General features: G+C 44.8%; 1 protein-coding gene across 9 annotated transcripts in view; it reads left to right on the forward strand.

Moving 5' to 3' along the window:
• ARHGEF39 (Rho guanine nucleotide exchange factor 39) overlaps positions 1 to 12,716 on the forward strand; it is a 161,329-nt gene that overhangs the window by 89,546 nt on the left and 59,067 nt on the right. For all 9 annotated transcript variants that reach the window (XM_076065288.1, XM_076065289.1, XM_076065285.1 and 6 more), the window contains 2 exons: positions 4,406 to 4,635; positions 7,278 to 7,366. In XM_076065288.1, coding sequence (XP_075921403.1) covers positions 4,406 to 4,635; positions 7,278 to 7,366 — 319 coding nt within the window. The remainder of the gene's footprint in view (positions 1 to 4,405; positions 4,636 to 7,277; positions 7,367 to 12,716) is intronic.

Consider the following 12,716-nt stretch of genomic DNA (forward strand, 5'->3'; position numbering starts at 1 on the left):
TGGCAGAGTCACTCTTTGAGTTGTTGCGTGAATGATGGAATGCTTTTGCAAATAGAGTATATTACATATTGTTGTGTTTCTTTGCTAACAGCCATGTATGGCAAAGCCGCATGACAATCATATAAAAGTTTGGTACTGTATATACTAAATTTGCTGTAGAAATCCTGTACTGACCAGCGTGGTCAAGTATGACCAAAACACACCCCCGTTTCAATAACAATGTGACATGGGGAGAGGCCTTAACCCCTTTGGTAAATTGAACATTTTGGGACTTCACATACTAAATAAGCAAGGGTTTTTTTTTACTCATACAGTTAGGGGAGAAACCGTTGTTTGCAACTGAAGTAATTTCCTATTTGCAACCCAGCGATGGAAATTCAACGCAGCGATGGAAAATTTCACATTTCCATGGCCGGAGTGAGTCCATAGTACACCACTTATAAAATGTATCAGATAGTCTTCTCTGCAATTACTGTACTACACATATGCAGCACCGCTATAAACTGAATATTGACACGACACTTAATTTCTAGAGAGGTCAAGAGTTAAACAAAAAAGCTTAATCGCTAGAGAAGTCAAGAGTCAAATAATGAACACCATATACTCCGCAAATATTTTACGAAAAAAAACGAAATCAACAAAATAATAAAACAAATATATCGATATTTGTTTACCAAATGAATGTTATCTGCACGTGAAAATGGATTCAATAATACATGTCACACGCACAAATTACAATTGATTCATGATGACTTGATAGCTACTTCAGCACCTACAAATGAGTGAATATTATTACATTGGAGGTTATTATTGGTGATCGTTGCGTGCATTATGAATTTCCAAAACACATTTGGAAATGAATTCCATTAAGTGATCCTATCTGTGCGTTTAAATTGGTGGTGAGGATGATAAACGTAGCACAGCTGCATTTGTCAATTCCAATCTCAAAAAGAATAGTTTCGGAATAATTTACGCCACATTTTCTGTTTTAAAAGAGAGAAACCTTAGATTGTGTAGTAGTTTGTTGACCGAGCGGCTGCGTTAAATGTCAGCGGTAAATAGTTGTTACACGCCGTGTAATTGCAGAACCTTAGTGATGCAAATTTATTTGCAAAGACTGACAACGCCAGCGCGAATGTGAGGACCACGCTGATGAACGGTGGACTTGATTTAGCATGAAACTTAAAGCAGAGTGTAAGATTGGATGCCAGCAGTTTGGAGTGGTCTTTGGGGGATGACTTGTTTATGTTATCGCCTTCGTCAATAAGTGCTGTAAAGGTTGGGATCATGAGCCCGTTTGTCGGTGGGTCGGTGAAAACATGGCTCCTGTCCATTCAGGGAAACCGATTTAAATGTGAGTTTGTTGAGATGGCTTTGAATATGCATGTTAAAGTGCTGTTGACAGTCAACCAAAACAACAAGGTATTTAGAAGACGCTACACGTTCTGTATCGGATCGTTTCATACCCTGGGCACTTGCATGACGTGGGTTTCGGAAGGTGTCGGCGAGTACCTTGTATCTGGACATTCTTCTCCATCACCGTCAGGAGCCACGGTCAATCCACTGTTGAACGAGAGCCACTCTTAAGTCGTTGTCATCTCTCACCCACAGTTCTGGAATGCACCCATCCCCATTGCTCCATCTTTTTGGTTCATGTCCCCTCGAAGCATTACGTATCTTGGTTGCCATTATATTATTGTTATTGTTCCATACAGACTATACATTTGGAATGTTTTATTGAATTTCCTGCATGATATTAAGGTCGCGTTGCATTGCGGTATTTATAGTCAATTTGTGGGGGGGGGGGGGGTTGTTGCGTGTCGACTAATTTGGGAATTGAGACAAAAGAAAAATCTACAGCTGACGCACATTGGCGCGCCTCACTTCACCACGCAAATTGAATCTCCGCAAAGGCGCTGCAGAGTCGGCATCGTTACAAGAAAAGCGTGGCGCGTATCTGTGTGCGTGGGTAAAAGAAAAATGGAACCAAACAAAATGTTTTGGAAGACGCATTCCAGCGATCGAGTTTCTGGCCTTGCAGGCACTGATTACAGTTCTTCGTAAAGAGCACGTGCCAGAAGAAAAAAAATATTTGCAGATCTTGAAAAGTTGCCGTGTCAATTTGCTGCGCGAAGCGGAGAGATTTTTTTCAACAGGGGAAGTTTCTTTTTTCGGATGCGCCTGTCCCTCCTGCACGGAAGCAAATTATCCGCGCGCGCGTGCGTGCGCTTTTAAAGTTTAATAAACCATTGCGACAACTAGCAGGCGAGGCAACGCAAGAGACCTCGGTGCCCGTTGTCAGGGGAGGATTGAATCCCAGTGCTCGACAGACACAAGTTAATTTTTCAGTCGTCTGATCGCTTGGGGAAAAGCTTGCCATTAGCTGATTCTCAGCAGATCTCATTAAAAAAAAAACCCCAGCAATTTGTGGGGAAAAGGTTTATTTTTTGTGTTTTGTCACAAAACTGATTGATGGCTCTCGCTGTTGATCTGCAGTTTGCTGCTGTATATTAAAGTAGGTGTCATGGGCGCAGATGAAAACAAGATCTCAGTCGCAGCGTGTTGCCCCAACTTATCTCATTTACTTCCAGCCCCGCTGCTTCAGTGTAATCAGTTCTGCTTGGGATGATTTTACAAAGTGTGATTAAAAACAAACATTGTGCATTCGCTCTGCACCATTAGCCTGAAATTGCAGGCAAGGCAAATTGAAGTCATTTTCAGAGTGGAACTGCATCTCGCAGCAGAACTGCACAGTTGTACTTCGGAATTGCTTTTTAATAAATTCTAACTGGCTAATTAGTCTTCATTATATATTTATTAGACGTAATAGAGGAATAGATTTTAATCATTGTATAGGCGAGCAAAGACACTTTACAGCTTGTTCATGCCCGCCTCTGTGTGCGTGTTCGTTTATGAAATACACATCACCCGTGGCAGGAATTGATTTTGAGGACAATTGAAGTGTTCATGGAATTTCCACAAAATGAACTTCACGAATGGAAATAAAATTAACTCCCATTCCTGATCAGCAGAAATCAAAGCATTGACTACCTTCTGAACTGAAGCACCAAAGACATTGACATTGAACTCTGCATTAGCACTACAGATGTGTTACATCTCATGACATGATGCAATGGAGACCTGAAAATAAATAGCTCATAGAGACAGTTATGGTTTTGGCATTTTTTTCTGTTTTGATGGAAGGCGTCTGTTATGATATTTTCCTTGACAGGCGCTCGCGAATACCACTCACACAGCTGCCTGTGTAGCTTAATACACGTTTTGGTGTGGCCATGATAATGCACTTATTTGAATGTTTGATTTATTAACCTCCAAAAAATTCTAACATTCATGGATTATTTATCTCCGAAAAGCACATTAAGTCTGTAGAATATTTCATATTTCACGGCGATGCTGCATTGAGACGTTTGGCCTGGTCCTGTTTAATTGGTCATTTTGATACGGGAAGAAACTAGCATGCCTATAGAATTACACCCACCGTTTTGCGCAAATGGGTCAGAAAAGCCACTGACTGCAGCACCATCTCCTGGCCAATTTGGTCGTTTTGCAGCCGTGTGGCGGTATGAGAGTTTCACAAATCCACACGATGCGCCAAAACTTTGTCTCAAGAGCTGTTGCTCAGGGGTGGTGAGCGTGTGTAACAGTGCTGCCTGGTGCAGTGTGGAAACGTCAGCAATGGAAATACAACGGCGGCCGTGCATGGTTACCAATCATATCACCCCCTCGTGCGCCATGCTGACCTTAATAGGAGCTCGCTGACGGCACATGCTCCAACAGTATTTACGGCTATAAGGGGATGTTTGTCTTGATGCGTGTGTCGGTAGTGTAGCGGTTAGCGCGCTGCGCTATGCACCTGGCGACCCGGGTTCGATTCCTGCTCACGGCCAACACCAGTGACGATTATCTGAACCGGTCCCGGGCCTCCCCTAGGTCGACTCAGCCTCAAATGAGTACCTGGTGCGGTGTGTAAACATTGCCACTAGGGAGACAAAGGCGGTCGGGCGTGGTGCTGGCCACCCACCCCCTCGTGTACCGTTCCGGCCTTCATAGGTGCTCGCTAACAGCACTTGCCCCTACAGTCTGTTAAGGCTATATGGGGGATCTTTGTCTTTGTCTTTGTCTGTTAGGACTTGTGTCCATATTCATGTATATTTCAGTGTGTGTGTGTGTGATCATATGCACCGGGCGGCCGCACATGGTGTTTGCCACTCAGCCCCTCGTGTGCCTTGCTGGCCTTCGTAGGTGCTCACTAACAGCACTTGCCCTAACAGTCCGCTAAAGCTACACGAGTGATCGTTGTCTTTGTGCATTAGTGTATATGAACGCCTTCGTGCGTGCGTGCATGCGTGCGTGCGTGTGCGTGCCCATACAAATCTGCGAGCAGGCCGCCGCTATCTGCGCGAGGGAACTCTCCTTCGCGTGCCAAGCAAGGGCGGCGACCCCACCCCCAAGATGTTCTTCCTCTTCTCGGACCTCCTGCTCATGTGCAGCCGATGCAGCCAGTTCCACCCGCTGCATGCCGACAAGTACGAGTGCCGCGCCGTTTATCCGCTCGCCGACTGCTCCGTCCAGAAGGTGTTTGGCAATACCCAGAGTCAAGGGGGACTCATCAACGTGAGTCGTCACCCACGCATGCGCCGCGCTCGAGCAGCGAGCCACTTGACAGGCATCTCTCGCGCGACCAAGTCCGCCATCACCACAGCGTCGCGTAGCCGACTCGCTGGGGAGGGGAGTGAGGTTTAGGCGGATATCCGAAAAGGTCGGACATGGGAACGTCTGTCGAAAAATGACAGTTGCACCATGCACGAGTTGTGGGCACTGGACAAGAGTGAAGCGCCCAACTGCTTTAACCGTGGGACGGTGCTTCAGTAGCGAGTGGACGATCGCGAGATTAGGAATACATTACTGCGCGAAAAGGTCGGATATACCAACACCATCGACATATCATGCACCTTGTGTGCGGGTCGGATAATTGGTCAGGGCGGATATGTGACAATGAGATGTGTGATGCTGTACTGTAGTCTTCACGAGGCCAGTTGTGTGCCGGGAATTCTGGTTGGGTGGTGCAGACCGTCGTACTCTTGGAATATCAGGAACTGCTGTCAAAGAGTTTTTTTTTCCCACGTAAAAAAACTGTTAAATTTTTAAAACACTTTCATTTTTATTTATTCATAGTTGCCTAAAATCTTCGTGGCTGTGCACAATTTTTAAACAGTTTTGCACACAAGATGTTATTCCATGCAGTTCGCTTTGCGAAAAAATGAAAAACAATTAACAGAATTGATTGTCGTAATACTGTTATCTGAACATATTTTTAAATCGCACATTTTTTTTTCAAACTGCGTAGGTTAACAGCACGAGTTGTCTGTCAAATACATGAACGGTCGGTGTCTCCCTCTTAAAACGAGTATTTGGGGGCGGTACTCATCTTCTTGCCAAGGGAACGGCCGTGCGTTGCTCCTGCGTAGGTTCATCGCGGTTGTGCTGCCTCGCCATGCGACGTGATCTCGGGTTGTGCCGCGTGGCTTTCGGCGCGGTGTCCCGTGGCTCCGACGTCTGACGTTGCGCTCCGCGCGGCGGGAACCAATTCGGGCTCTCTTCCCACCCCCCCCCCCAGTAGCTTTCAGCACGTGGAGCGAAGCGTCGGACATAACGCCGAACGGAAGGCGGTAACGACCCGAGAAAGCACCCGAGAGCCTCACAATTGTGTGAAAATGCGTGAGAAATTTCTCGCATTCGCAGTTGGCCTTATGTGGTGGGCTTAATGCGACGTGGAAGAGGCTTTTGCATTCGGGTTTATTATGCAGCACGTATTGATCAGTGGTGTTGACGGTGTGGGAGTATTTAGCGTTTACTCCTGTTTAAGACACTCAGGGGAAATGCGAGAGTGCGGGGGCCCACCGGTCCTGCCTTACACCCTCGTCTCCTGGGAAGTTAAATGTCTTTTAATTTCCCGTGCCTGTGGGTGGAATCTGGGGGATAAAGCCACTGACATTGCTTTCAAATTAGAGTGTTCAATTAACTACCAGTTGGTGTTACCTAACGCTGGAAGATGTGAAGATAAGCTGTTTCCGTATTTAGCTTGAATCTATGTCTTGGCACAAAGCATATTCATATATATATTGCAGTCCACTACAATTGTATACGTAGACTTTCCCTATCCGATATTATGATTCATAATTGGATTGTTTTTGGTAGTGATCGTGTTGGTATCATTTCAATTCGTCACTGTAACCGACCACCACGTGACAGATCAAGTTGTCACGTGGACAAATCTGATTCGGTTTTTCAGCAAACCGGAGGAAGGTTGAAAAGCAAGCAATTTTATCCATTTGGCTGGAGATCACATCCATCATCATTAACATCGGGTTATTAACAACAGCGGTTCTGCAAGGATACGCCTGTGCCCGACGACAGGAATGTGGAATTGTCACCACAGGCTTAGTGCTGTTATTTCAGATGGCCACCATCAAACGGTTTGGACACGGTAGACACTTTTACTTCACTTGGTTCAGTTACATTACAATCGTGCTGTTGGCATCGTGTCACGAGGCGAATGCCACGGAGGATGGTGCATCACTACGTAACTACTTCTTAAGTCGCTTCATTAGGTTTCTTTACCCTCGTGCCTTTTAATTCCTTTTGAAGAGGCTTTGTTACATGTCCAAACGACATTTGTAACCCTCGCGACAAGAATGAGCCCAAGTAAGTGATAATCGATGTCACGATTATTATTTGTCGCAGTGTCTTGGTGACAGGGCTGAAAAGAGCAGCTCGCTCCGCTTGAGCAGCCGGCTTAGTTCCGGTGGCTGAATCACCTGGACTCGAACTCGGGTTCTCAGCGATACCGGCTCACTGCTCTGACCCCTGAATCAACCGGCCACCTGACAATTTTACTTGACTTGAACACAACTGACCACTTTAAAGGTTAAAAAACCATTACACTCTAATTATTATCAATACTGATGCGCACACGTAAAAAAACAAAAACAAATGTAGGTTTATGATCAGGGTTTTTCCCCAGGAGTATATTTGTATGTATGTGTGCATGAATGTTGAAATTATTTCGCACCATACGTAGCCAACCATGCTTAATCGAAGGTGCAGCTTGGGCCCAGGCTGACTGAGTGTGCGGCGGATGCGCAGTGCATTTAGCGGTCACCTTCCAGCCGAGAGGTGCCACCAGGGCACGGGGGAGAGTCGGCTTTAAAATAGCGGGGTCTCGCAGCTGCCCCATCACTGTCTGTCCTCCACAGCTGTGCTACCAGAAGGAGGAGCTGCTCCTGATGTCAGTGGACCAAGATGACATCAATGACTGGTTTAAGCATCTGGATGCCGCTATTGGGTGAGTCTCTTTGTGTTTTTCTCACACGTTCAGCTACCACGTTCGTATGCACGGATCGATTGCCCTCGTCCTCCCCGCGATTGGATGAACTGTCGCGAATTCGAGGTCATGATTAGATTGGGTGAATGGCAGCACCTGTAGTGGCTGCAGGAATTTTTTTTTTAAACGTCTGTTTTTACACGTGTTATTTGCTGCTTATTATCATCATAATATTAGAAGTAGGTATACATTGATGCATCATTACATGCCTGCACTTATTGGTTGGCGCAGTGCGTCACAAGCTCAGGGGCTCGAGTCTTGGCCATCAATAACATTCGAGGCAGGTGGTATCTGAGCCTCTCCTGGGCCTCCCCTAGGAAAACTATAAGTGTCTGTTTCTAATTAAATTTAGACTCTGCTTTTACACAACTGAGTCTTTTTTTACCCCTAATATTTAACGCTGATTTATCTACAAGGCAGTTAATTTTTCTCTAATAATAATAATTCCTCCCAACATTTGTTTTAAAGCTGCTCGCGCAAATCCACAACTTTTCCCAGTGTTCAGCTGCTGTTTAAATGGAACACTGATCCACATCTCCCCACTAACTTAATGGTGCCAAGCGATCATTTCGCCAGAACACAAACATGTTTTGAATAATTGCGTTTTGCACCATTAACCTCGCAAGATAAATTAATATAATTGATATAATTGGGGCCATATGCCAAAATTAATTTTTCATCAATGTGCCTCGAAATTAAGTAAATTGTATGAACTGAATGATGACATTTTTGCTGAGTTAAAATGAACGCTCGCTTACTGCGCATTTAATTAAGCGAGTCTCTCTCCCAGCTAAGCCCACATGTTGGGATGTTTGTGGTGATGACGCAGCGTTATCCGCTGTCCATCACTTTGTGCCTTTGTAGAGCATCCACAACCATTTACCTTGTGACTTTCTGTGATCAAGCATGCTGCCGGGCTACTTTCAGTAGTCTCCATTACATTTTTGTAATGTATTCTAGTCCTGTATACATATTCAGGGGGCAGTTGCGCAATGGTTAGCTATGGACCTGATGAGCTGAATTTAATTCCTGGCCAATGCTAACGTCGTGATATCTGAAACGGCCCAGGGTCCTCCTCATCTATTTCAGCAACCGGCAATGACCAGCGTGGTGAAGTTTGTATGGTCAAACAACCCCCACAAATAACATGATGTGTATGTATATATGTTGAACTTCTTTCGCACCGTACATAGTCAACCGTGCTCATCGGATGTACGGTGGAAGGACAACAAACTAAACACAAAAAGCATTTCTTGAGCAATGCATTTTCAATCTAGATTTAAAATTGCATAATTCCAGTGGCTTCCTAATATCGGAAGAAAGAGCGTTCCAGACAGCTGCAGAAACGCACCTGAAAGCTCTCGATGCAGTTGTGACCGTCTTTGTTTGATGGCGAGCCAAAAGCCGCTGTGAGGATGACCAGAGTTCGTGTGATGGTTTATGCTCCTTGACGAGATCAGCAAGGTATTGCGGTTCATTTGTTGCACACGCTTTGTGTGTAACGAGCGCGACCTTAGAATGTATTCGTTCGGCAACCGGAAGCCAATGCAACTCGGCAAGTACCAGACGGACGTTGTGGGATCTTGCAGTACCCGTCACGCTGCAGCTTTTTTTAATGTTTTTGTCAAGCGTCCCGTGGAGTAGTGAGTTGTAATAATCGAGCCTTTTAGGTACTCTGCGACACGCCACCTTGTAGGCTGTCACGACTTAATAGTGTGAGCAGTTCTTCGTCCATACATTTGTGAACTAAGGGCTGTACAGTATTGTTTTCTATCACATCTCATTTATGTATGTGTGAGTAGTTGTGTTTTAAATTTAGAATTTGTAAAAAAAATGTGTTTTTCTAGTTCCAAGTGTATGAGTTACCAAAATTTAAAAGTACAGCTAAATTGAAAGGTTGCCCCATTGTGCATAACGCACTGGAAAGTCACATTTAGTATGAAACTTAATATAATGTGAAATGTTCAAAAGCAGCAAAAATGCTCTTATGAGTAGTTGTTCTATCGACGTAAAATATTAATATCTTAGCAACCTTCTAACATATGCAACCTCAACACTTGCTGATAAATGAAGCATATGCGTTATCATTCCACGTAACTGAGGCTTCATACTTAACTGAGTTTTTTTACAGTCCACGCTTCCCATTAAATCGTGCCATAAAAATGGTCCAATCTCAATACGAGCGTGCACTGGCGGACCGAGCTGCCTTATACATCATCCTATGCAATGTATAAACAAAAACATTCACAATTTAAATTGCTAAATTGCAAATGTCGCCTCAGTGGAAAGTTACTTTGTTCTAACGTCGACGGTAATTTAGAAAGTACAGAAAACATGAAGGAAGCTCTTATTTAAAATTCGGAAAAGCCTCGTGTACTGTGAGGGAAAAAAGTATTTGATCCCTTGGTGATTTTGTACGTTTGCCCACTGACAAAGAAATGATCAGTCTATAATTTTAATGGTAGGTTTATTTGAACAGTGAGAGACAGAATAACAACAAAAGAATCCAGAAAAACGCATGTCAAAAATGTTATAAATTGATTTGCATTTTAATGAGGGAAATAAGTATTTGACCCCTCTGCAAAACATGACTTAGTGCTTGGTGGCAAAACCCTTGTTGGCAATCACAGAGGTCAGACGTTTCTTGTAGTTGGCCACCAGGTTTGCACACATCTCAGGAGGGATTTTGTCCCACTCCTCTTGGCAGATTTTCTCCAAGTCATTAAGGTTTCGAGGCTGATGTTTGGAAACTAGAACCTTCAGCTCCCTCCACATATTTTCTATGGGATTAAGGTCTGGAGACTGACTAGGCCACTCCAGGACCTTAATGTGCTTCTTCTTGAGCCACTCCTTTGTTGCCTTGGCCGTGTGTTTTGGGTCATTGTCATGCTGGAATACCCATCCACGACCCATTTTCAATGCCCTGGCTGAGGGAAGGAGGTTCTCACCAAAGATTTGACGGTACATGGCCCCGTCCATCGTCCCTTTGATGCAGTGAAGTTGTCCTGTCCCCTTAGCAGAAAAACACCCCCAAAGCATAATGTTTCCACCTCCATGCTTGACGGTGGGTATGGTGTTCTTGGGGTCATAGGCAGCATTCCTCCTCCTCCAAACACGGCGAGTTGAGTTGATGCCAAAGAGCTCCATTTTGGTCTCATCTGACCACAACACTTTCACCCAGTTGTTCTCTGAATCATTCAGATGTTCATTGGCAAACTTCAGACGGGCATGCATGTGCTTTCTTGAGCAGGGGGACCTTGCGGGCGCTGCAGTATTTCAGTCCTTCACGGCGTAGTGTGTTACCAATTGTTTTCTTGGTGACTATGGTCCCAGCTACCTTTAGATCATTGACAAGATCCTCCCGTGTAGTTCTATGCTGATTCCTCACCGTTCTCATGATCATTGCAACTCCACGAGGTGAGATCTTGCATGGAGCCCCAGGCCTAGGGAGATTGACAGTTCTTTTGTGTTTCTTCCATTTGCGAATAATCGCACCAACTGTTGTCACCTTCTCACCAAGCTGCTTGGCAATGGTCTTGTAGCCCATTCCAGCCTTGTGTAGGTCTACAATCTTGTCCCTGACATCCTTGGAGAGCTCTTTGGTCTTGTCCCTGGTGGAGAGTTTGGAATCTGATTGATTGATTGCTTCTGTGGACAGGTGTCTTTTATACAGGTAACAAGCTGAGATTAGGAGCACTCCTTTTAAGAGTGTGCTCCTAATCTCAGCTCGTTACCTGTATAAAAGACACCTGGGAGCCAGAAATCTTTCTGATTGAGAGGGGGTCAAATACTTATTTCCCTCACTAAAATGAGTGGTGCTGGCCACCCACCCCCTCGTGTGCCATGCCAGCCTTCATAGGCGCTCGCTAACAGCACTTACCGCAACAGTATGTTATAGGCTATACGGGGGATCGTTATTGTTTGTATGCTTGTGTGCTTATAAAAGCATTTCTGTGGTTCTATGTGTACAGTGAGGGAAAAAAGTATTTGATCCCCTGCTGATTTTGTACGTTTGCCCACTGACAAATAAATGATCAGTCTATAATTTTAATGGTAGGTTTATTTGAACAGTGAGAGAGAATAACAACAAGGAAATTCAGAAAAACGCATGTCAAAATTAGTATAAATTGATTTGCATTTTAGTTAGGGAAATAAGTATTTGACCCCCTCTCAATCAGAAAGATTTCTGGCTCCCAGGTGTCTTTTATACAGGTAACGAGCTGAGATTAGGAGCACACTCTTAAAAGGGAGTGCTCCTAATCGCAGCTTGTTACTTGTAAAAAAGACACCTGTCCACAGAAGCAATCAATCAATCAGATTCCAAACTCTCCACCATGCAAGATCTCACCTCGTGGAGTTGCAATGATCATGAGAACGGTAAGGAATCAGCCCAGAACTACACGGGAGGATCTTGTCAATGATCTCAATGCAGCTGGGACCATAGTCACCAAGAAAACAATTGGTAACACACTACGCCGTGAAGGACTGAAATACTGCAGCGCCCGCAAGGTCCCCTTGCTCAAGAAAGCACATATACATGCTCGTCTGAAGTTTGCCAATGAACATCTGAATGATTCAGAGGACAACTGGGTGAAAGTGTTGTGGTCAGATGAGACCAAAATGGAGCTCTTTGGCATCAACTCAACTCGCCGTGTTTGGAGGAGGAGGAATGCTGCCTATGACCCCAAGAACACTATCCCCACCATCAAACATGGAGGTGGAAACATTATGCTTTGGGGGTATTTTTCTGCTAAGGGGACGGGACAACTTCACCGCATCAAAGGGTCGATGGACGGGGCCATGTACCGTCAAATCTTTGGTGAGAACCTCCTTCCCTCAGCCAGGGCATTGAAAATGGGTCGTGGATGGGTATTCCAGCATGACTGACCCAAAACACACGGTCAAGGCAACAAAGGAGTGGCTCAAGAAGAAGCACATTAAGGTCCTGGAATGGCCTAGCCAGTCTCCAGACCTTAATCCCATAGAAAATCTGTGGAGGGAGCTGAAGGTTTGAGTTGCCAAACGTCAGCCTCGAAACCTTAATGACTTGGAGAAGATCTGCAAAGAGGAGTGGGACAAAATCCCTCCTGAGATGTGTGCAAGCCTGGTGGCCAACTACAAGCAACGTCTGACCTCTGCGATTGCCAACAAGGGTTTTGCCACCAAGTACTAAGTCATGTTTTGCAGAGGGGTCAAATACTTATTTCCCTCATTAAAATGCAAATCAATTCATAACATTTTTGACATGCCTTTTTCTGGATTTTGTTGTTGTTATTCTGTCTCTCACTGTTCAAATAAACCTACCATTAAA

The sequence above is a fragment of the Petromyzon marinus genome, chromosome 7, assembly GCF_048934315.1.
Source record: "Petromyzon marinus isolate PM22_M1 ecotype Great Lakes invasive population chromosome 7, UKy_Petmar_22M1.pri1.0, whole genome shotgun sequence".
Taxonomy (NCBI): domain Eukaryota; kingdom Metazoa; phylum Chordata; class Hyperoartia; order Petromyzontiformes; family Petromyzontidae; genus Petromyzon; species Petromyzon marinus.